The sequence below is a fragment of the Pteropus medius genome, unplaced genomic scaffold (assembly GCF_902729225.1).
Source record: "Pteropus medius unplaced genomic scaffold, Ma_sr-lr_union100, whole genome shotgun sequence".
Classification (NCBI taxonomy): Eukaryota; Metazoa; Chordata; class Mammalia; order Chiroptera; family Pteropodidae; genus Pteropus; species Pteropus medius.
Genome location: NW_024355205.1, coordinates 5928879 through 5952581, shown reverse-complemented (window position 1 = coordinate 5952581; position 23703 = coordinate 5928879). Strand labels below are relative to the sequence as shown.

General features: G+C 35.5%; 1 protein-coding gene, 1 non-coding gene and 1 pseudogene across 16 annotated transcripts in view; 1 reads left to right on the top strand and 2 right to left on the bottom strand.

Annotated features, from left to right (window-relative positions):
* The window catches only part of ANKRD31 (ankyrin repeat domain 31), a 141328-nt gene that overhangs the window by 49704 nt on the left and 67921 nt on the right, over nucleotides 1-23703 (top strand). For 9 of the 15 annotated variants that reach the window (XM_039857295.1, XM_039857299.1, XM_039857298.1 and 6 more), the window contains 5 exons: nucleotides 838-914; nucleotides 8067-8110; nucleotides 10575-11228; nucleotides 13271-13542; nucleotides 16296-16405. In XM_039857295.1, coding sequence (XP_039713229.1) covers nucleotides 838-914; nucleotides 8067-8110; nucleotides 10575-11228; nucleotides 13271-13542; nucleotides 16296-16405 — 1157 coding nt within the window. Of the gene's footprint in view, nucleotides 1-830; nucleotides 915-8066; nucleotides 8111-10574; nucleotides 11229-13270; nucleotides 13543-16295; nucleotides 16406-23703 lie in introns of all 15 variants that reach the window. The other 6 variants (XM_039857294.1, XM_039857289.1, XM_039857304.1 and 3 more) reach the window with 3 other exon arrangements.
* LOC120598806 (succinate--CoA ligase [ADP-forming] subunit beta, mitochondrial-like) lies at nucleotides 3998-4846 on the bottom strand (annotated as a pseudogene).
* LOC120599214 (U6 spliceosomal RNA) lies at nucleotides 11503-11606 on the bottom strand. Its single transcript, XR_005651825.1, has one exon. It is a non-coding gene; the product is annotated as a U6 spliceosomal RNA (small nuclear RNA).

Below are 23703 nucleotides of genomic sequence, written 5' to 3'. Positions count from 1 at the left end.
AAAATCAGCATTCTCTTCTGTTTCCTTCAGGATTATTCTATGTGAGCAGTTTCATTTCCATTTTCAAGATAGCACATATTGATCACTTTTATTTTTAGACAGGAGAGACTGTTTATTATTCTTACTTAGGATTCAAGTAGATATAGCTGGTGTATAAAACCTGCTCTTAAAACAGCTGAAACTAGAGGCTTTTTTTTTTTTAAAGGAAGGTATCTCGATTGCATTTATGTGGTAAATTAGATTGAGGAAAAAAATAATTAACCGATTACTTTTCTTCAATCAACTTCTAATTATCCCAGGTCAGATGATCAAAACTGCAGATTAGGTACAACCCTTATTTTGCTTTCAGCCTCTTTCATTCAGTATTTCCTATCTTTACCTACTGTGAAATATAAGAATGATAACTAATGTCTGAAAATTTTCTCATTAGTGACTTTCACTTACGTCTAAAGTATAATGATAAACTTTCAGTGTATTTGAGAATTTAGATAGCTACATAATTCAGGACCAATTTTTTCCCCGACCCCACTACCACTATTTATTTAGCAGAGAGTCATCTCCAAAGTTATTTTCAGACCTAAATGTAGTTAGCTTTACACTCCTGAAGTTCATTGTTTAATTTTTCAGCTCTCTCCTTCATTTATGCAATCACTTGAAATATCATTAACAAATTGGTAATAATTGTAAAAGTAATTGGAATTGTAGCCCCAAAAACAACTTACTCTATTTTGAAGTTCCTTTAAATGAAGAAAAAAACGTTTAAATTGTATTTGAATGAGAAATGTTTTTTCTTTCAATTTTAAAATTTGTTTGTTTGTTGATTGATTTATGTTTTTGGACTAGAAAAAGTTGTCCAGTGTTCACTGTGTCATTGCCCCAAGCTGAACTTTCACTGAATCACCAAAGTATTCAAGGTATGTTTTCATGGATAGAATCATATAAAGTAAATTTGCTTTAACCTAAAAATAGAAGGCTTAGTTAGATATGGGTTTATTTACAACTGGGTTAGTCTACAAATGTATGGTATGCATTGCTACCATACATTTTTACATATGAAATCAGTGTGGTTGTCCACCTTGGATCATGCTACATAAAGTTGCCTAAATGACAAGCAGCTCAGGTATAGTCAATACCTGCTACTCCAAATGTCTACTCTTTTGACTTGTAATTTTGGGATTCAGATTTGAAAACAATGTTTGTTTTTTCTGTTCTAGCATTTTTAATATGTATGTCATGTCTTTCTTAACAGGCAGTCATGCAGGCCATTTAACCTGGTTTCAGCTGTATTAGAGGATGGCTGTCTTTATCTTTAAGATGTCTCCTATTGACTTCTTCAGAATGAATATTATGTATGTTGTTGACAGTGTAGTAAATATTCTTATTGGCCAGTGAAACCCAGTATTATAATAAAGGGGCACAAGGACATGGCAACTTATAATTGAAAAAGTTTAATTTTAAAAGCACTGTCTTCTGCTCTGTTGCTACTGCAATAGCAATACCGCTTATGCCCATCACCAACTCTTGCATGCATTCTCAGTGCCTAGATTTTGATCTGTCATCTTATTTGTTCATATTTTAAGAAATATTTATTAAGCCTACTCTGTGCCAGGTATATGGATGCTGTGGATGTATGAATGCTAAATAAGTCAGGAATCCTTAAATAATAGCTATCTATCTTGGAGCATGAAGATATTAGGCAGGGTCTGAAATATCCTACCATCATTAGAAAGCAAAGATGCTTTCCAGGATATCTGAAGGCAGTGCTAAAAGGATAATGAGCTAGGTCATGGGACTCTAACTGGTCAAGCTGTGACAAATTAATGGAGGGGGGAACAACAATTTTAGCTCATGAAAGTAAGTTTGTGAAAAAACCATGAGTTCATAAAGATACTAAAAAAATATTAATATTGTAAAAAGGTAGTCTCAATATGTAAAGTGACTGTAGCAGAATGTTTAAAACTTTTTAATGGCTTTAAGAAAGAGGCCTGTTAATATGTGTACATTTTTTCTCTGTTAAGTACATATCTGCTTATAAGTCATAGGATATTTTTGTTTATCACTGTGTAAGTAGAGAAGAAAGAAAACAGAACTATAAGTCAAGTAGTCCTGGAGTAAGAATTGTACCTTCCTTGGTACAGCACCAGCAGTCACACATAAAAACATGTTAGAAGTGGGATCTAATTATGTCCCAAGGTGACAGATTAACTTGATATCCAATTAAGGAGACTTCTCTGCACAGATTAAATCCCTCATTTTTAAGAAATTAAAGCCTTAGTTGGCCCTGCTAATCATTAAAAGATATTAAAAGAGCATTAGTTTATAATAACGCTAACAGAACAGGTCAGTATATCATAATAATAGCCCAAAAGCTTTTGTAACACTGATCAAGTGAAACTTAAAGACGGCATTCTTGGACAAAACTTTGGGTTATAAAAAATAACTTTTGTGAAGTTTAAGGTATTTACTTATTAAAAGTAAAGCCAGATAATTGGTTATTCAGGTTTGAATCATCTAGGGAGAAAACAATTGGTCTCATGCTCCAACAAAAAATCAGTCAGTAACCCAGATTCTGCCACCTTAGCTGATCAAAGAAGTTAATTCTTTTGGATCTGATAACCCTGGGGAGATACCAAAATTAGTATGACTTTAATCTTGAGAAAATATAAGAACAAATATAGAAATAATATAGAATGATTGCACCAGTATATTGTTATTTTGGAATTAGGTTAAGAGCAGTAATGTTTTATAATCATTGTATTCATGTGTGTTTTGTCTAAAAGTTAATATATTTGAAGTGGGAAAAAATGTTAAATTTGTAGTTCAAATTATTTAAGGGAACTTAAGTTTGTAATTAATGGTTAATTGTTAAAGAAACAGTTTTAAATTTTTATATGTTAGATATTTAGCTCCTCTAAGCATTTTATTTTGACTTGTTGCTTTAGAATTATTTCTCATACATTTAATCTCTTTTAAGTGATAAGTAGAAATGTGCAAAATCTTTTGATAATTTACTAAAGGAGAGACAAGAATTCAAGAAATTTTTTTATAAAAATTGTAAATTTTAAAGCTAGAAAATGAGAATTCTTCCTACATGTGTTTTTTAATATGGTACTCAAATTACTATAATACATTTTATTATATTTTTCACATTTTAAATACTAACTATTGGCATAAAAGAATGATCATTTTGATAATGAAGTGGTTAAAAACAACATAGATGTCTTTGAAGGTTTTTTCTTAATAATTCAGAGAATGAGGAAGAGGATGAAATCTTTTTTGAACTCTACCCGCCCCACCTCCATTCACCCCAAGGAGCTGAGAGTTTGTTAAAAACAAAAAATCTCCTTGCAGGGATAATTAAAGCTGTATCTGTTGTTTGGTTTGGTTTGGTTTGGTTGATTGTTTTTTTTTTTGTCTTTGTTTTTACCCCTACATTGGGAGATTTTTATTAACTTAAATTGACATTGTTAATTTTGTCTGTCAAGTCCTTGGTAAGTATACCTTTATTTGATACAAACCTACCGGTTCTTCTCAATACCATATGATCATGGAGACTCGTAGTTATCAGTGCTTTGTAATAAGTAAAACAATGTTCAAATAATTAACAAGTTACTTCACTGATATACTTAAAAGAATATTCTGGAGAGTGTTTGAAAGTTCCATTTATAAATAGTGATTGATATATTTAGTTAGGTATTTGGCGTTGAAAAACAGTTCTTATATAAAACACCTTTGTAATTTTATTACATTGCTTTACTAACAAGACTAGATATTAGATATATTTCTAATACCAAATAATAAAGCTTTATCTTCATATTTACTTTATTCATAGGACTCATATCAGTGAAGAATGTTGTATCCAACAATAACAAACTGGCATATTGCAAGTGACATTCTGTAGAAGTGAAAAGGAAGGCTGCGGCAAAAGGAACTAGACAGCTGCATACACATTCTTTATGCAGACAGTCACAGGAGAATTAAATGCAGACCAAATGCTTTTAAAAGTTTTTGTGCCTAGATGGCAATTATAATCTTCACACACTAAAGAGAAAAGGAACAATAATAATACAGAACACAGTATTTTTAATGTTTATAGCAAGTTTAATACCTTAAACCATCCACTGTGTTCTCAGATCAGACTGGCAACTGAAATTTCACATCTACCTGGTTTTGCTTGGCTAAGGTCACTATTTCAGAGAGCTTTACAACCATTTTAGCACCTTCATCCAAGTCATTACAAGCAAGAATTTCAAGTCCACTGTCTGTTATCAGTTCCTTGGTATCAACTCATGTACCTTGTAACCGTACCACAATAGATATTTTAATTTCCAAGTCTTTTACTGCCATAACTATACCCTGTGTAATAACATCATACCACACGATCCCTCCAAAAACATTGATCTGAATAGCCAGTGCTTTCTTGTTTGAAGTGATAAGCTTAAATGCTTCTGTTACTCGATGAACTGTGGCACCACCACCAACATCAAGAAAGTTGGCTGGAGTCCCTCCATGACATTTTATTATATCCGTTGTGGCCATAGCCAAACCAGCACCGTTTACTAGACAGCCTATATTCCCATCTGGCCAATGTAGTTGAGATCTGCCTTAGCTGTATCTTTATCCATTTCATCTTCCTAGATCTGGTCCTGTAGGTCAAAGGTTTTCTTCTGGCAGTAAGCTGAATTAGAATCAAAGTTGATCTTGCATCCATACACAGCACAGCTCCATATGAATCCTCTATCATTGAGTTTATTTCTACCATGGTTGCATCATATTTCAGAAAAAGGTTGTAAAGATTGACCATGGTTTCTACCACAGGAACCACAACATTAGGTGGAAATCCCATCTTCTGGTCAAGCCAGAAACTAATATAAAATAATATTGAATGTCAATTTATTATTATTTTATGTTAGTTTCAGGGATACAGCATCACTACATTTATATAATTTATATGTATAAATTATATATGTTACATATAAAATAGACATTTATATAAATTATGAAGTGATCCCCTGATTAATCTAGTACCCATCTGGCACTACACATAATTATTACAGTATTATTGACTACACTCCCTAGGTTGTACTTCACATCCCCATGACTATTTTGTAATTACCAATTTGTACTACTTTAATCCTGTCACCTTTTTCACCCAGCCTTCCCACCTAGGAATCATCAGTTTGTTCTCTGTGTCTATGAGTCTGTTTCTGTTTTGTTTGTTCATTTAATTTGTTCTTTAGAGTTCACATACAAGAGAGATCATATGGTATTTGTCTGTGTCTGACTTATTTCACTTAGCATAATACCCTCTAGGTTCATCCATGTTGTCACAGATGGTAAGATTTCATTTTTTTTACACCCAAATAATAGTCCATTGTCTATATACACCACATCTTTAATCGTCTATTGATGGACACTTATAGGTTCTTTAACTATGGACTCAGGAGTCTCTGCAGCAACATCTTTAAAGTTGACACCACCTTGAGAACTTCCTATTAATACAGGACTTTGAAATGACCTTTCCACTGTTACTGCAAAGTATTATTCTCTCCTGAGATATCTTCACTCACAAACCAATACTTGAATGCAAATTCTGCCCTTTTCTCTTGTTTGCTTGGTAAACAACTTTTCCCAGTCATCTATGAGGAAACAGCTTTTGCTTCTGGTGAGAAAACTATCTTCACTCCACTGAAGCCACTTTCAAGTGTTTGTTTTCCTATGAAACCCATGTCTTTAGCACATCTTTTGACCCTAATTATTTAGCAATTGCATAAGCTTCATCTTGTGACAGCCACATGTCCTTTGGGAATGGCAACTCCAGCTTCTCTCAATTCCGTACTTACGTATTTGTGTAGTGAGAGATTCCTTTGCTGTTGCTGCTGTACTTGGGATCCATGGTTGTTAAACAATCCAGAACTTCCCAGGACCTGGACAGTGGCCCGCAGAGCTGTCTTGAGTGGGTGGCTCCTGAGGGTGGTGGCAGCCAACAGTCGCTGTTATCGTATTGTTTTAAAATGTTCTTTAACAAGGCAAGGCTGTCTACTATTGCCATTGTTATTCAATATAACATTAGAGGTCCTAGCAAGTGCAGTCAGGCAAGAGAAAGTTATAAAAGGCATCCAAATAGGAAACAAAGAAGTCAATCTGTCACTATTTGCAGATGACATGATTCTCTATATGGAAAGCTCTAAAGACTCCACAAGAACACTACCAGAAACAATAAGCAAATACAGTAAAGTCTCTGGATACAAAATCAATGTTCAAAAATCCATAGTGTTCCTATACTCTAATAATGAAGTGTCAGAAAAAGAAGCGGAAAAATAATTCCTTTTGCAATTGCAACAAAAAGAATAAAATACCTAGGAATAAATTTAACGAAACATGTGAAGGACCTATATAATGAAAACTACAAGACCCTATTAAAAGAAATCGAAGAAGATACAAAGAAATGGAAAGATGTTCCTTGTTCTTGGATTGGAAGAATCAACGTAGTTAAAATGACCATATTACCTAAAGCATTATACAGATTTAATCCAATCTCCATCAAAATCCCATCAGCAGTTTTTATAAAAAAAAAAAATAGATGAAATACTGCCATTTGCAACAACTTGGATGAACCTTGAAATAATCATACTAAGCGAAATAAGCCAGACAGGAAAAGTTGAAAATCACATAATATCACTTACATGTGGGATATAAACCTAAAAGCAATGAGCAGTACAAACAAACAGACTCATGGACATGGACTATAGACTAGTGGTTACCTACCAGAGGGTAGGGGGCAGAGAAGGAGTGGGGAGGTAGACGGGATAAAGGGGGTCAAATATAGTCAGGTAGGGGAGGGTGAAGTGGGTAAAGAGGATCAAATATATGATAGCTGAAGGAAACTGGACTTTGGGTGGTAAACACACAATAGAATATACAGATGTCAAATTATAATGTACACCTGAAAATTATATAATTGTATTAACCAATGTTAGCCCAATAAACTTAATTAAAAGAAAGTTCCCTTATTTGTATTAAATTTTAAGCAAACAGAGATATCAAATTTTAACTAAGATATAGATAGTGTAATATATCGTTATTGCTTGGCACAAAGGGCTGTAATGCAAGGATAGGAAATTATTTATATGACTTTTTGCTCATCATCCTGTGGAATGGAATATCATGTGTTAACTCTCCTAACTGATTTTCATAGCTTTTTATCAAATGGCAAAGGTCCAACAAGCAAAAGCAATAGTCAAACAAGCAAAAGCAATAGGTTTTTGTTGGATGTAAAGCTCAGTAAGCATACTTATGCTTATTTTTTTCCCCTGAAAAACCTGTTTTGCTTGCAAAGATGCAATCTGAGATTCAGCAGATAGTTACTTATACTCTGGTTATAGATACTGCTTAATCAAAAGAAACCAAAGGAATGACTCAAGAATACTTGAAATGCCAGTGAACCCTGAATTCCTACCTAAGTATGTCAGAGTGCCTGGGCCTTGATGGTGAAAGTAGGCAAGAGAAATGGAGTAGAAGAAATATCTTTTCTCTTAATCCTGCTTAAGTTGGTGTAGATTTTTGTCAGCCAGCTCATCTCAGAGGTAGCAGGGTAAGGAGTGGATGGTGAAGGTGAAATCATATTTAGGACAATCCCTTGATTCTTTTTGGCCCTACATAGGGTATTCCTTTTCATGCCTAACTTGACAGTATGAATTCTATACCTATAATGGAAGAGATCTTGACACTGAGAAAGTAGATAGGATTTTTCCTCATGTAGTTAACAAATACTTAAAACAACTCAGCCAAAATAGAAAGATTGGTTTTTAGCTAAACTAATTCCAAATAATTATAATTTTATTTGGCTTCGTGTAAAATATTTTTTAAGAAATGGAAAGATTTTTTATGACTTTATTGCCAACATAATGATACTTTTATATCAATAAATTGGTATAACAATTATAAAATGTTTGAATGTCTGAGGTAGTCATTTCAAGTTAAAAAATTAAGAAATGCCAATTGAGAGGACATATTTTTAATGCTTTAATAAAACTGGAATGTAAATATATTCTGTTATCTTTTAGGGCCTACAGCTGAAAATCCTGAAGTTTTGCCACACCCAGAAAAGGTCGGTCTATATAACAGATTATCTATGCAGATCATGGATTTAGATTTTTTAAAAAGTTATGTTTATTAAAGTCTTAAGCTCATTTACTGTCTTCCCTTTGTAAGAATATGACTAAACCATTTCAATAGATAGAAATCTATTTTTGTCTAACAACCCCTTCCAGTATTTGTTCTTCTTTACCTCTAATGAAATAGTATTTTCTTAATCTGTATTTCTTATCTAGCAATGTAAGTCTCCTGTTCTTAGAGGAGAAGCATATAACTGATGATCAAACTAGTTGCTGAGACAATGTAGCAGAAATACCTTCTGTTGGTTTCTCTGTTACCCTAGTTCCTTTATATCTCCTTCTAGATACTGATTTCCCATATTCAGTTGCTAATCATTAACCATGTATTGAGTGCTTGTTTTGGCTTTGAATTCTGCTTGCTGTATGGGGAATCAGAAGACTGGAAGACTGGCTCTGCCCACAAGGACTCACGCAATCAAGGACCTCCCTAGGCCAACCCTACCGTACCTGTACCTTACTTCACCTCAGTTGTACCTTACACAGCCCTACCCCTATGCCTTTGTTTAGGTCAGGGAACAGAAAGCAAGGGAAAGAGCATAAAGTTTGGAACTGGATAGGTATGTGTTCCAAGGGCAAGTGTGTCATTTACTACTAGTAAAATATAGCTACTGATATTCATTTCCCAGGATTATTGTGAGAACTGAGAGCAATGATAACTCATGGTGTCTGGCTCCTAGTTTGTGTTTAATTAACATGTGTTTCTGCCTTCTTTCACTCCTTCACAAGTCTTTAATTTCTGGTTCAAGTCCCTTTTCCTCTGTGGTTCAGTCTCATGACTCTGGTGATCTTGACCTAAGTAATTGCTCCCTCTTCAGCATTCATTATTCCCTGACTATATCAGTATTTCCAAATCACTTGCATCCTATAAAATTAATAGATCTTTTGAGAAAAAGGAATTTTTTGAAGAAAGAAGTTTGGAGAACACTGTATCCTAAAGTCTCCTCAGAGATTGATAATGTGCATACTCAGAAAATTTTTGTGATAAAGAAACCTGTTTAACTTCATTTTACCAAGCATTTTTAAAGCAATCATGAGAACTCTCAACTGACTCCCATTTTCCCCCCGCCCAGAAAACTTAGTAACACACTAAGCTCTGTGGGTTATGCCATTCATTTGAGTTTATACAGTGTTTTTGACATTATACTTTATTTAATGCCTTATGTATTTATGCCTTTAATCTTCAGTTAGAAATTAAGTTCCTTTAGGGCAATGTCCAATGTACTTTATTATATCTATGGCCTTGAATTTAGTAGATATAAGGACTTCAAATAAGGAGACCTTGAACTGTGACTTAAAGAGTGGATAGGATATCTGGTTCTTGAATTCCTTCTAAATTCCTTTTATCTTTCAAAGAAAAGTACAGTTTGCATTACTGCTAAATAAATATATCTTAAGCTTTGTGTGTTATATATGGGGAAGATAAATGGTGGCAGGTAGAAAAGAAAGAGAGGAAGAATAAAATAATTTTCACTTCTTTTATTCATATCAAATCAGAATATTATGGGGCTTATAAATTACAATGCATTCTTTCCGAGTGGTATGTTGATGGAAGGTGGATTTGATTTTTAGAAACAGCCAAAAATCAATGAAACCTATTCTGTCATTTAAGGTCAAGCAAATTAATAGTTTTTAATGTTGAAAAAAAATTTTGTGTCTTGAAAGGATTGAGACTGGTTTTCTTGAGTGGTTTATAAACAGATTTTGAAAACAATTTCAAAGAAGAAGTCTAATATTTTGAGCATTTGGAAACATTGTGAGAACATGTATAACTTATTAAGATGATGTCTTTGAAAATAATAGTCATTTATAAATATGTTTTGTGCTTTTTGTTTAAAACAACCATAACCCAGAACCATTTTATTACAGCCAGAGCTCATAATATTTACATAGAACTGTGTCCTCTTTATTGCCTCTTACCTCCTGTCTTTTGGCCTTTTTACTTCATATTTACATATTCATGCAGAGGTGGGGAATAAAAAGAAGGTGAAACTATACCAATTTTATTCCTGATTAATGATTTTTATGAAATTCAGTAGATTTTTGACAACCATTAACTGCAGTGAAGTTTTGAGATCATCTCTTAATTTAACTGTCCATGCCATCTCTGCTTCTTTTTTTAGCATAGTTAAATTTAAACTTATCTGAGCAGATAATTGCCATCTGTATTATGGCCAATTTTATCCATGGTCCACTATTAAATGTTTAACCGTATATTCAGTCTTTAGTCATTTGGCAGAGGAAAGTAGTAAAGAGTATTTTTATTTATGGAAGGGGAGGAAAGTTGATAAAACTATTTGGGGGTACTTACCAGCATGATAAACTGGAAAACTATAGTTTTCATTTTAAACACTATTTTGTGTATGTTGTACTGATGAAAATTCTTTTTGGAATACATAGGAACTAAGTGCCGACAGAGACTCTCCTGAAATTAGCATTCTCTCGGGTACTGCTATTAAAGTATCTGAATTGGTTGCTGTAAAGGAGAAATTGTTAATAGAGCCACAGAAGATCTTAGCAGGATCAAATACATTTTCTGAGTTTGGAAAGGAAGTCACATTTAGTGTGACTTCCGAAGAAACCAAGGATGAAGAAAGCTCTCTTGAAACGTTTGTATCTGCCTTAGAAAAGTTACTAACATCACCAGAAATCACCCAGGAAGAAAGATTGTTTGAAATAATGAGTGATTTTGAACCTAGAGAGTTGATGAACCCATTGAGCAACTCTCCAAATTCCATATCAATACCTTTGACATGCCACAGAGATTTACTGGAAAACACAAAGGATGATGCATTGCCAGCTGAGTTGTTAGCAGCCTTAAACACTTTGTCAGAAGCCAAGGTAGGGCCCATCTGTCACAGAAATGAAGGAGGCAGCAGTCTCAGTGCTGAAAGTGAATGTGTAGGAATAAAGCCCAACATTTCTCAGACTGATGCAGATTGTACACAAATATCAGAGGTGAATTTTGAGTCTCTTTGTTCTACTCCACCATTTGAACAAGATTCCAAGTTATCCGAGTTGCAGGACAAGCATCTTTCAGTGCAGCAAGTAAGTGTAAGTATGAGTCAATGATTTTGCTTTTTATAATGACTTTTAACAAGTCTTCATTGCCCATATACTTTATTTTAAATTCAAACCTTCTACTCAAATATTAACACTCCAAAGATACTTTTTGACTTTGAAGTGTACAGTGATCTTTTTAGAGGTTCCTGGGGTAGAGTTTTCAAGAGGGTTAAAGTTAAAATAGTCAAGTTTCTCCCCAGAAGACCTGAGAAGATAGATTATTAAATTGCTTATACAAGGGGAGGAAAGAACTCTTTTTTAAAAAAGAAACATGGAACACTTAATGACTTTGAGTGTCATCCTTGGTGAAGGGCCACACTAATCTCTTTATTGTTTCAATGTTAGTATATGTGTAGCCGAAGCAAGCACAGAAAGCTTTACCAGAATTTTTCCTCTTAGCTCAGAAAGTCACTATGTCTACCTGGGTGCAGAGTGGAGATGAGATACCCCACATTAATTTCTAGTTGGATGTAGAATGTATGCAGTTGGGCACCTAGGAGAGGGAAAAATTATGCCTGGCTTTAGCAGAACTTTACATTCTGTATCTGAGGATACTATCATGTGGCAGTTTCTGGAGTTTAGAATTCCTGAAATATTATGCCTGGAGACCTTGAAGAGACCACTTGCCAAGTCTCTTTTTCATGTTGAAATTTTTGAAAAAAAAAAAAGGTCTTTATTTTTTCTTGATTAAAATAGTAGTACATCCTCATTATAAAAAAAAAATTCAGACATTACAGCAACACATAATAATATAGTAAGAAAAAGTCTCCCACAATTCCACTTCCAGAGATAATCACTATTAACAATTTCATGTCTCTGTCTCCAATTTTTTTCTATGTGTATTCTATGTGTTTATTTTATATAAATGGGATTATATAGAATGCTTTGCAACTGTTTTTTTAAATTTAATAATACATCTTGGTTATCTTTCTGTGTCAGTGAATGTTACCACTGACATGTTTTTCCCTGCTGAGTGATATTCTACTGTATGGCTACTCTGTGTTTGTGTGTGTGTGTGTGTGTAATTTTTTTGATCAGTTCACTAGTGATGGTTATTTGGATTATTTTTTTCTTTTCTTTTTTTCTTTTGGCTATTACCAAAATTCTCCTACAACACATTCTTGGGAAGATTTAAATAACATGATACTAAGGTCATGTTGCAACATACACACCTAGAATAATATTACTGTATTCAATTCTGGTAAAAAAAAAAATCTCAAAGCAGATATAATATGATGAAAAAAATTTCAGAAAAAGAGAAACTAATCACAGGGATAGGGCATGAAGATTAAATTAAACATTCCAGTATTCTAATCTGAAATGATGTAATAGGAAATCGTGATGGTATTGATAAAGTGAGCATGAACTTAGCAAGTCTTCAAGAAAAAGAATCTTTTAAAAGTATAAAGAAGACTGATTTCAAACAAATCAAATTAAATACGCTTACTCAGCTGTAATAAAAATATGAACCTTGTTATCTTCAGAAGCTTTGCAAACTATATAAATAAGCTCAAGAAAGGTTTATATGATATGTATAAAAATATATATCATGAAAATTAAATCTATAATGGATTATTGAAGGGAAGTTAGAGCCATTCGTGATGTACTGTTAACCTGTAGATTGAGGTTATATACTATCTTGTTCCACAAAATATCATTTACTGCACTCTAAGATAACAAAATACTAGTCTGAGTAGAGCACTGATCTGGCCTAGTGTGACAGCTACCCATTTCCTATGAAATTAAAGCACCTAGAGTGACCTTAGGTTGGCTCTTGACTTTATAGATGAATATTGATAAGAATAATTTTTACATATGCTCTGCTTGCCTTAGGCTTTTAAATATACGTTGTTCTTTATTATATTAATTATACAGTTTTTCACTATGTTCACATATGTCTGGGTTTTTGTACTTTCATCTTATAAAAGGCATTAGTATGTAATCAAAAGACAGTATAAAACTTACTTTCTTTTAGTTTTAATTTTTTTTGCATTGTTGTAATTATTCGTGTATGTATTTATATCTTATTGCAGACTCTAGAAGACTCAAATCCACTTGGAAAGCAGACTTTGGTGCAGCAAAATGCCATCTCTTGTGATCCACTAAATAATAAAGGAAATTTAAATCCAGTGGAAAATAGCTCTGACCAGGACACTTCATGTGTATTAAGGAGATCATCCAGAGTTAAAATAGGCAGATATGCAAAGCACACAGATGACATGTATAAGATGCCAGAAAAGATTTTACCAAAAATACTTGGCTGTGAGAATCAAACAAATAATAACTCTTCAACTGAAAATTTCAGGTATGCTATGAAATTATATTTTTCAGATATGCTATAGACCTTACAGATAATTCTATGCTTGGGACATTAGAGTCAATGTACAGTTAACCCAAATAAAGAACTTTTTTTTTTTAGTATTGTATTTTTATTTTGCAGTTTTTTTTAACCCAGAAACTCTTTTTTTTTTTTTTTTTTAAGACAAAATAACGGGAGACTTGTTGTATTTCAGCATAATGCTAGTTTTATTTATCTTTTAAAATAAGTTTTAATTAACATCTATCACCACACAATTATAATTTTTTTTTTCTGGTGATGAGAACTTTTAAGATTTACTTTCTTAGCAAATTTCAAATATATAATATGGCATTGTTGTCACCGTGCTGTACATAACATCCCCATGACTTATTTATCTTAAAACTGGAAGTTTGTACCTTGTGACTACCTTCACGCCTACCTCCCACCTCTGACAACCACCAATCTGTTTTCTGTATCTGAGTTCAGGATTTTTTTAAAACTTTATTAATATAATTTTATTTATGGTAATAATAAAATGATTTTATGGTTTTACATTACAAAAGTTAGTATTATTTATACCTGCCTCTCTGAGAACTCTCAAATATAGCATTTCCTATAAATTGTGTCCATTAACTTCATCAGAATGTCAGTGGAAATAATCATTTGTGTTGAAAAAGTTCCCACCTCCATTTCAGACACAGGGTCACAGGTTCACCCAGCAAAACAGTTTGTGCAGTTGGTACTGAAAATCATAACTTTTAACAAGCATCCTTTTTATAGATAAAAGGAAACTTTAATGTATTGACATGAACCTGAATTTACTCTTGAAGGGTTTTAGAAAGGCATGCATTTGAGAGTAGGAATGCTGAGGAATCCACGACTAACTACTTAGTATGTAAATTATGTTTTCTCTTGTATCACATGTAATGACTGCTACTTGTATTAATGAGCTAGCGATACAGTAAGAAACAACAGTGCCCTTTCAAAGCCAAAGGTGGTAGTGGAAAACTTTTATGATTTAAGGCTTATCTTTCTCTGTTAGCTGCATCACTTGACAAGCATCTCCTGTCCTCTTCTTCGTTGCATCATAGCTAACACCTAAGCTGCTGAGACTTCTTTTCCTCCATCCAGACAGCACCATTTGCTGCTTTGTAAAAGTGTCACCCCAACTTAGTGATTCAGAAGTCAGAGTTTGGGTTTTTCCTTTTTTTTAGATTCCACATGTAAGTGAGATCATATGATATTTGTCTTTCTCTCTCTGACTTATTTCACTTATCATAATGCCCTCAAGGTTCATCCATTCTGTCACAAATGGCAGGATTTCCTTCTTTTCCATGGCTGAATAATAATCTCATTGTATAGATACCACATTTTCTTTATCCATTCATCTATTCATAGGTTGTTTTCATGTCTTGGCTATTGTAAATAATACTGCAGCAAACATGGGAGTGCAGATATCTTTTCGAGATAGTGATTTTTTTCCTTCAGATAAGTGTCCTAAAGTGGAATTGCTGGATTATATGGTAGTTCCATTTTTAATTTTTTGAAGAACCGCCATACTGTTTCCATAGTGGCTGCACCAATTTACATTTCCACCAACAGTGCAGAGTTCCCTGTCCACATCCTTAGCAACACTTGTTATTTCTTGTCTTTGTGATAATAGCTATTCTAACAGGTATGAGTATTATCTCATTGTGGTTTTCATTTTCATTTTCTTGATAGTTAGTGATGTTGAGCACCTTTTCACGTACCTTATCTACATACATTGGCCATTTGGATGTCTTTTTTTGAAAAATATCTTTTTAGTTTCCCATTTTTAAATGAGATTCTTCTTTTGCTATTGAATTGTAAGAGTTCTTTATTTATTTTGGATATTAACCCCTTATCAGATATATGACTTGCAAACATTTCATTCAGTAGGTTGACTTTTCATTTTGTTGATGGTTTCCTTTGCTCTGCAGAAGCTTTTTAGTTTGATGTAATCCAACTTGTTTATTTTTGCTTTTGTTGTCTTCGCTTTTGGTGTCAAATCCAGAATATCATTGCCAAGACCAACATGAAAGTGTTACCTTCTATTACCTTCTGTGTTTTTTTTTCTGTGAGTTTTATGGTTTCAGGTTTTGCATTCAAATATTTAATACATTTTGAGTTAATTTTTGTGCATGTTGTAGGATCGTAGTTCTTTTGCATGTGGCTGTCCAGTTTTCTCAACACCATTTATTGAAGAGGCTATCCTTTCTCCATTGTGTATTCTTGGCTCCTTTGTCATAAATTAATTGACCATACATGCATAGGTTTATTTCCAGGCTCTCTATTTTGCTTTATTGATATATGTGTCTGTTTTTATGCCAGTATTTTGCAGGTTTTGATCAGTGCTATACCACATGGCAAGTCCTCTTTTCTTGCAAAGAGCCTGCCTCTTTTCCCTAGAAAGTGAAGAGGGTGGATGGTTACATGTCAACTTGGGAGTGAGGGGTAAGAGATTTAGAATACTCAGCACTTGCAGTTGACTGCTCCTAAAGGAGAGAAACTCACAGATGGCACAAAGAAAAGGCTAGAAACCATAATGACTGGCATGCCTGTCACAGATTTATCTGCAGTTTTCTCAGGAGCTGTCTCCATACTTAAAACTGCCATGCTGTCTGACAACAGCTTAGTAAAATACCTTTGAGTTTCAAAAATTTAGTTAAAATTTGATATGATTCTTTGTGAATGGCTGTAGAGAATATGAGATTTTAAAAATACATTTATTTTTCAAGGATTCAGGATCCTGCTATAATGATTAAAGGCAAAAGGAAGAATGTGCATTCATCCAGACTTAAGAGTGGAGAACAGATCTGGAAAAACAGAAAACTTACAAGAAAAAATGGTGAGGTATATTTTATTTTTTTAAGTAAGTAACATAGAAACATAGAATTCTGGCATAATAAAAAGGAATTAGAAATTACCTATCTTAACTTTCTCATTTTACTGATGAAGAAGTCTGGGAAGGTTAAATGATTTCCCCTAGCATTGCACAGCTCAGTAGTAGTATAAGTGAGACTTGATCCTGACTTCTGGCTCATAGGATGATATTTTTTTCTATACTTATACTTTGGAGAGAATAGTTACAGAACTCTTTTAAAATTTAGATGTCTGACCTGTTTGTGGTGTGACTAACCTAATATAAGACTTGAGAAATCATACCAAGAGGAATAAATAGAGGAAAGCAGAAAGCAAAATTTATTATTCTTTGAAGTCGTTTCTATATTCCTATAAAACCTCAAAGAGTGAATTAAAAAACTATCGGAAACAGTAAGAATCTAGAAAGACTCGTTTAAAAATAATAGATAGGGCAGTTGGCAAAATTGAAATATAGACTGTAGATTAAATAATAATATTGTATCAGTGTTAAATTTCCTTGAATTTAATAATAATTTGGTTATATGAAAGAATGTCCCTGTTTTTAGAAAATATACTCTTAAGTATTAGTGGGTAATGAGGCATGGTGTATGCATATTGTTCTTTATGTATATATGTATTTGTGTGTGTGTGTATGCATATATAAAGAGAGTGGAAGAATGATTTAAAATGGTGGCAAGGTGGCTCCATAGTGTAGTGGTTAGCATGTCTGCTTTACACGCAGAAGGGTTCACGCCCCACATGGAGCCATGGACCATACCCCGGGTGCGCCAGGCCCCCTGGGTGCGTCAGCCCCCCCGAGTGTGCCAGGGTGCCAAGCCCCAGGTGCACGCCACAGCGTGTGGGAGGAGACACCCTGCCTTCAGAGATCCAATTCTTAAGGGGAAAACGGCAACATCCATAGGTCAGGAGTAGAAGTGGTGGTATTGGGGGGAATTAAAGAGGGGAAAAAAAACAATAAATAAAATGGTGGCAAAATGTGAACAATAGGTGAATCCTTGTTCTGTGTTTGCAACTTTAGAATTAAAGTCTGAAATTGTTTTCAAATAGTTTTTAAAATTTCAGTAAACCAAAAGAAGACAAAGTAAAAACCTTTCATATATATACATATTACCCATTTAGAAAACAGAAGACCCCTTTTATAATAGTTATAAAGAAAGAAAAATATCTGCTTATATACCTAATAAGAATATCTGTAAGAAGAGGGTTTAAAAATTCTGCTGAGAAACATTTAAAAAAAGACTTGAATAAATGGAAAAAAAAGCCTTATTCTTGACCATAAATATTCAGTCTTGTAAGAAATTTACTTTTCTTTAAATTATTCTATAAATTCCTGAGAGCTCAATCAAAACAATGAGAATAGTTTAAGGGACCTCTGGAACTATACCAGGCACACAGATACTTGCATCACAGGGGTACCAGAAGGAGAAGAGGGAGAGCCAGAAATTGAAAACCTTTTTGAAGAAATGACTGAAAACTTTCCTAACCTGGTGAAGGAAATAGACATACAAGCCCAGGAATTGCAGGGAGTCCTAAACAAGATAAACCTAAAGAGGCCCACACCAAGACACATCATAATTAAAATGCCAAAGGTTAAAGACAAAGAGACAATCTTAAAAGCAGCAAGAGAAAAGCAGTTAGTTACCTTTAATGGAGCTCCCATGAGACTATTGGCCATTTTCTCAAGAGAAACTTTGCAAGCCAGAAGGGATTGGCAGGAAATAGTCAAAGTGATGAAAAACGAAGACCTACAACCAGGATTACTCTACCCAGCAAAGCTGTCACTTAGAATTGAAGAACAGATAAAGAGTTTCCCAGACAAGAAAAAGCTAAAGGTGTTCAGCACCACCAAAAAATAAAAAATATTAATAATAAAATGGCAATAAATACATATCTATCAATAATTACTTTAAATGTAAATGGTTAACTCCAATCAAAAGATAGCGTGGCTGGGAAGGTGTGAAGATAGCGGACTAGGTAAAAGCAGGGTTCATCTCCTCCCAGGACCACATTGAAATTACAACCAAATTATAAAATAAAGTGGAGAATCACTTGAAGTTCAATTGATCATAATACCTACATCTGATAATATAAAGGAGCCATATTGAAGCCGGTAGGAGCGGCAAAGTCCTGAATCAGGCTAGACCCGTGGGTGGTGGAGGATCACCGGGAGGGAGAGTGAGGCTACAGAGGCTCTTCTGAAGGAGAAGGGTGTCCTAGTTTCATCTGGAGGCTCTCCAGCTCAGGGTCCCAACTCTGACTGTAGAAACTACAGGGAATTCTGGCCATCTGGGTGAGGTGGAAGGCGACTGAGCCCCTAGACATTCCTTTGAAGGACCCACACAAAGGCTTTCTGACCTGTGGACACTCACCCAGGATACCGGCGATGGGTCTGAGACTCACACGGGATTCATTCTGAAAAAGTCTCCATTACCTGGAATCAGAACGAGGGCTAGAAAGGCAGCCACCGTTATGCTTTAGTCTGGCACCCCTACAGGGTAACCTATAGACCATGCCAGCTTGATTGTGCAGACCCCTCCCACAGAGCCATTAGGAAGCTCTGGTCTGAGGGGAGCAGCCTGTCCTGCCTAACCTGCAGACTGCTAGGGGCAATTGTTCTTGGATCGCTGCCAAGCCCTAACCCGAGTGATTCAGAGTGAAGTATTCACAGCAGGGTGGCCATTGTTATGAGCAGCATTTCTAATCCCAGCAACAGCAGCCAGTGCTGTGAGCTGCGTTTTATCAGTAGAGTTAGACAGATCACTGCTGCCAACATGAACCTGGCCAAATATCAGGGACCTGTGGGCCAGTCTCAGACAACAGCTGGTCTTGCTGCGATCTGGGTTGTCTGTGGAAACTCACAACAGTTACCAAATTTGCATCAAGCCTGAGGATGTATTGATCTAATTGCCATTGTCTCTGTGAGACCCCACCCCACCCTACCCACAAATTTCCCCAGGTGGCCCATTGACAGTGAACTGACGCAGCCCTGCCCTTCCCCTCCCCTGACCTCCTAATCCACACAGGCAACAAACTTTGGCTGACACAGGGTGGTCACTGCACGGAAATTAACAGCAGGCAGACCTTTGCTACCTGCAAGAGTTGCAATATTGTGTCCAGGGAGCACAGGGGTCTGTGGGAACATTCCTGACGGCAACTGGTCTCACTGCGATCTGGGTCTATAGCGGGAATGCCCAGGCACGGAAGTTGCAGCAAAACTGAGGCCATATTGGCCGAATGGATCTTGTCACTTTGAGATCCCACTTCTTCCAAGCCACAAAGTGCCTGCAGCCCATTGACAAGCAGACTCTTATGCCCTGTTTGGCTCTGGGGTTGAGCACTTAGTGCAGGCAATAGACCTAGGCTAGCGTAGTGAGCACATTTTGAAGAAAACAGTTGTGGACAGATCACTGCTGCCTGTATGAGCTACAGTATTTCTTAAGGGGATTGCAGGGGTCTGTATTGGCCTGACGGCCCTTAACTCCCTGAGCTCCTGCCCCATCCAGTATACAAAGTGCCCACCGTACATTGATAGGCAGCTGCCCCTGCTTTGGGGTAGCGCATTTAGGCCCAGGGTGGGCAGTAGTTGACCTTGCAACATGTGGAAACTTGTACATCAAGCCACAGAGACAGCGTGGGCATGTAAACTGACACTGCAGTGGCAGGGGGAAATTTACTTACTAGACCCAGGAGACTCCCAGAGTCCCTGCGCCACCCAACATGCATATCACCCAGAGGCTCATCTAGTTTCAGAGACTTATAGGCATCTGATAGGCAGTATCAGGCCTTGAGAAGCACTGGTCCCTCTGCTAAACTGCCGTAGGTCAGGGACGGGGGATAACCGAGAGCTGCCTACAGCGTTGTCTCTTCCACTTACCTATAGATCCAGCATAGACAACAACCATCAGTGGATTGCTTTGTAGTTCCCACCGGGTAGCCGTGAGCAATCAAAAGCAGCAGCTGACCTTAGCCTATGGGTGAGCCCCTCCCAAGGGGCCACAAAACCAACACATCTGGAGGCTGGCACCAGACCACAATGGAACAACTCCTAATTAGCTCCAGTAGTGATACATACAAAGGGTGGTTGCAACAAGCACACAAGTTTGCTAGGGCAGATCACACTCAGTGGGGTCAGCCCCCACACAACAACTCTTATCTTGAGGGTGTAGCCAATTCACACAATTCGTCAGCCTGAACGTTAATCCTACCCACTGATCTACTAACAACAATAAAGGCTTGGTAACAACAGAAGATCACACACAACCCACACAAAGGTCACGTCCAGAGCTCCCAGCACAAGGGATCAGGGAGAGTACGTCACTGGGCCACATAGAACACCTTCCACATTAGGCCATCTGGCCAAGGCTGAGAGATGAAACAAATATTCCTGACACATAGAAATGAACACAGAGAGACTAATAAAATGAGAAAACAAAGAAACATGCCATAAATGAAACAAGAGAAAACTCCAGAAAATAAACTAAATGAAATGGAGGCAAGCAACCTACCAGAGACAGAGTTCAGAATGATGGTTATAAGGATGCTAAATGAACTTATGGGGAGAATGGATGAGCACAATGAGAACCTCAACAGGGAGATAGTAAGCATTAAAAAGGACATAGAAACCATATAAAAGAACCAGACAGAAATGAGGAATACAATAACTGAAATAAAGAATACACTAGAAGGATTCAACAGTAGATTGGATGAAGCAGAAGATCTAATTGGAAGACAAGGTAACTGAATACACCCAATCAGAACAACAAAAAGAAAAAAGAATTTAAAAAAATGAAGATAGTTTAAGAGACCTCTGGGACAACATGAAGCGCAAAAATATCCGAATCATAGGAGTACCTGAAGAGGAAGAGAGAGAGCAAGGGATTGAGACTCTATTTGAAGAAATAATGACAGAAAACTTCCCTAACCTGGGAAAGGAATTATACATACAAGTTCAGGAAGCATAAAGAGTCCCAAACAAGAGGAATTCAAACAGACCTACACCAAGACACATCATAATTAAAATGCCAAAAGTCAAAGACAGAGAATCTTAAAAGCAGCAAGAGAAAGGAAGCTGGTTACTTACAAGGGTACTCCCTTAAGAATGTCTGCTGACTTTTCAATGGAAACTTTGCAGGCCAGAAGGGGATGGCAAGAAATATTGAAAGTTATGAAAAACAATCTATAACCACTGATACTCTACCCAGTAAGGCTTTTGATTAAAATGGAAAGTGAGATAAAGAGCTTCCCAGACAGAAAAAAAGCTTAAGGAATTCATCACCAACAAACCAGTGTTACAAGAAATGTTAAAGGGTCTTCTGTAAAAAGAGAAGGGGTAAAAAAGAAAATAGAAATAATGAATATGAATAATAAAATGACAGTAACAATGTACCTATTAGGAATCACTTTAAATGTAAATGGATTAAATGTTCCAATCAAAAGACATAAGGTAACTGAATGGATAAGAAAACAAGACCCATGCATATGTTGTCTACAAGAGACCGACTTCAGATCAAACAACACTCACAGACTGAAAGTAAAGGGCTGGAAAAAAATATTTCACGCAAATGGAAATGAAAAAAAAGCCAGGGTAGCAATACTTACATCAGATAAAATAGATTTTAAAAGAAAGGCTATAATAAGAGATAAAAAAGAGCATTACATAATAGTAAAGAGATCGATAAATCAAGAGATTATAACCTTAGTAAACATATATGCACACAACATAAGAGCACCTACATACATAAAGCAATTATTGACTGACATAAAAGGAGAGATCAATAGTAATAGTACAGTAGAAAACTTTAACACCTCATTGACACCAATGGACAGATCTTCCAGGCAAAAAATCAACAAAGAAACAATGGGCCTAAAAGATACACTAGAACAGATGGACTTAATAGATATTTTCAGAGCATTTTACCCCAGGGCAGCAAAATATACATTCTTCTCAAGTGCACGTGGGACATTTTCAGGGATAGACCACATGTTAGGTAGGACACAAATCAAGTCTCAGTAAATTTAAGAAGATTGAAATCATATCTTCTCTGATCACAATGGTATGAAACTAGAAGTCAACTGCAAGAAAAAAACTGGAAAATACACAAACACATGGAGGCTAAATAACATGCTACTAAACAATGAATGGGTTATTAGTGAGATCAAGGAAGAAATCAAAAGATATCTAGAGACAAATGAAAATGAAAACATGACTCAAAATTCATGGGACACAGTGAAAGCAGTCCTAAGAGGGAAATTCTTAGCAATACAGGCCTACCTCAAGAAACAAGAAAAAGCTCAATGAAAACATGACTCAAAATTCATGGGACACAGTGAAAGCAGTCCTAAGAGTGAAATTCTTAGCAATACAGGCCTACCTCAAGAAACAAGAAAAAGCTCAAATAAATAATCTAACCTTACAATTAAAAGAACTAGAAAAAGAACAGCATACAAAGGCCAAAGTGAATAGAACAAAAGAAATAATAAAGATCAGAGCAGAAATAAATGAAGCAGAGTCTAGAAAAACAATACAAAAGATTAATGAAACCAAGAGCTGGTTCTTCGAAAGCACAAAACCCAGACTCATCAAGGAAAAAAGAGGACTCAAATAAATAAAGTCAGAAATGAAAGAAAGGAAATAACCACAGACTCCACAGAAATATAATGGATCATAAAAAAATACTATGAGCAATTATACGCCAACAGATTAGACAATCTGGAAGAAATGGACACATTCCTAGAAACATACAATCTCCCAAGACAAAGTCAAGAAGAAACAGGAAATCTGAACCGACTGATTACCACCAATGAAATTGAATCAGTAATCAAAAACCTCCCAAAACACAAAAGTCCTGAACCAGATGGTTTCATGGGTGAATTTTACCAAACATTCAAAGAAGAATTATCACCTATTCTTCTCAAACTATTTCAAAAATTCAAGAGGGAAGGCTCCCTAGTTCCTTTTATAAGGCCACCATTACCTTGATTCCAAAACCAGGCAAAGACATTACAAAAAAAAACTATAGGCCGATATCTCTTATGAACATTGATGTAAAAATCCTCAACAAAATATTAGCAAATCGAATTCAGCAATACATTAAAAATATCATACACCATGATCAAGTTAGATTTATTCCTGGGATGCAAGGTTGGTTTACTATCTGCAAATCAATTAATATGATATGCCACATTAACAAATTGAAAAATAAAAACCATACAATCATATCAATAGATGCAGAAAAAGCGTTCGACAAAATCCAGCATCCATTT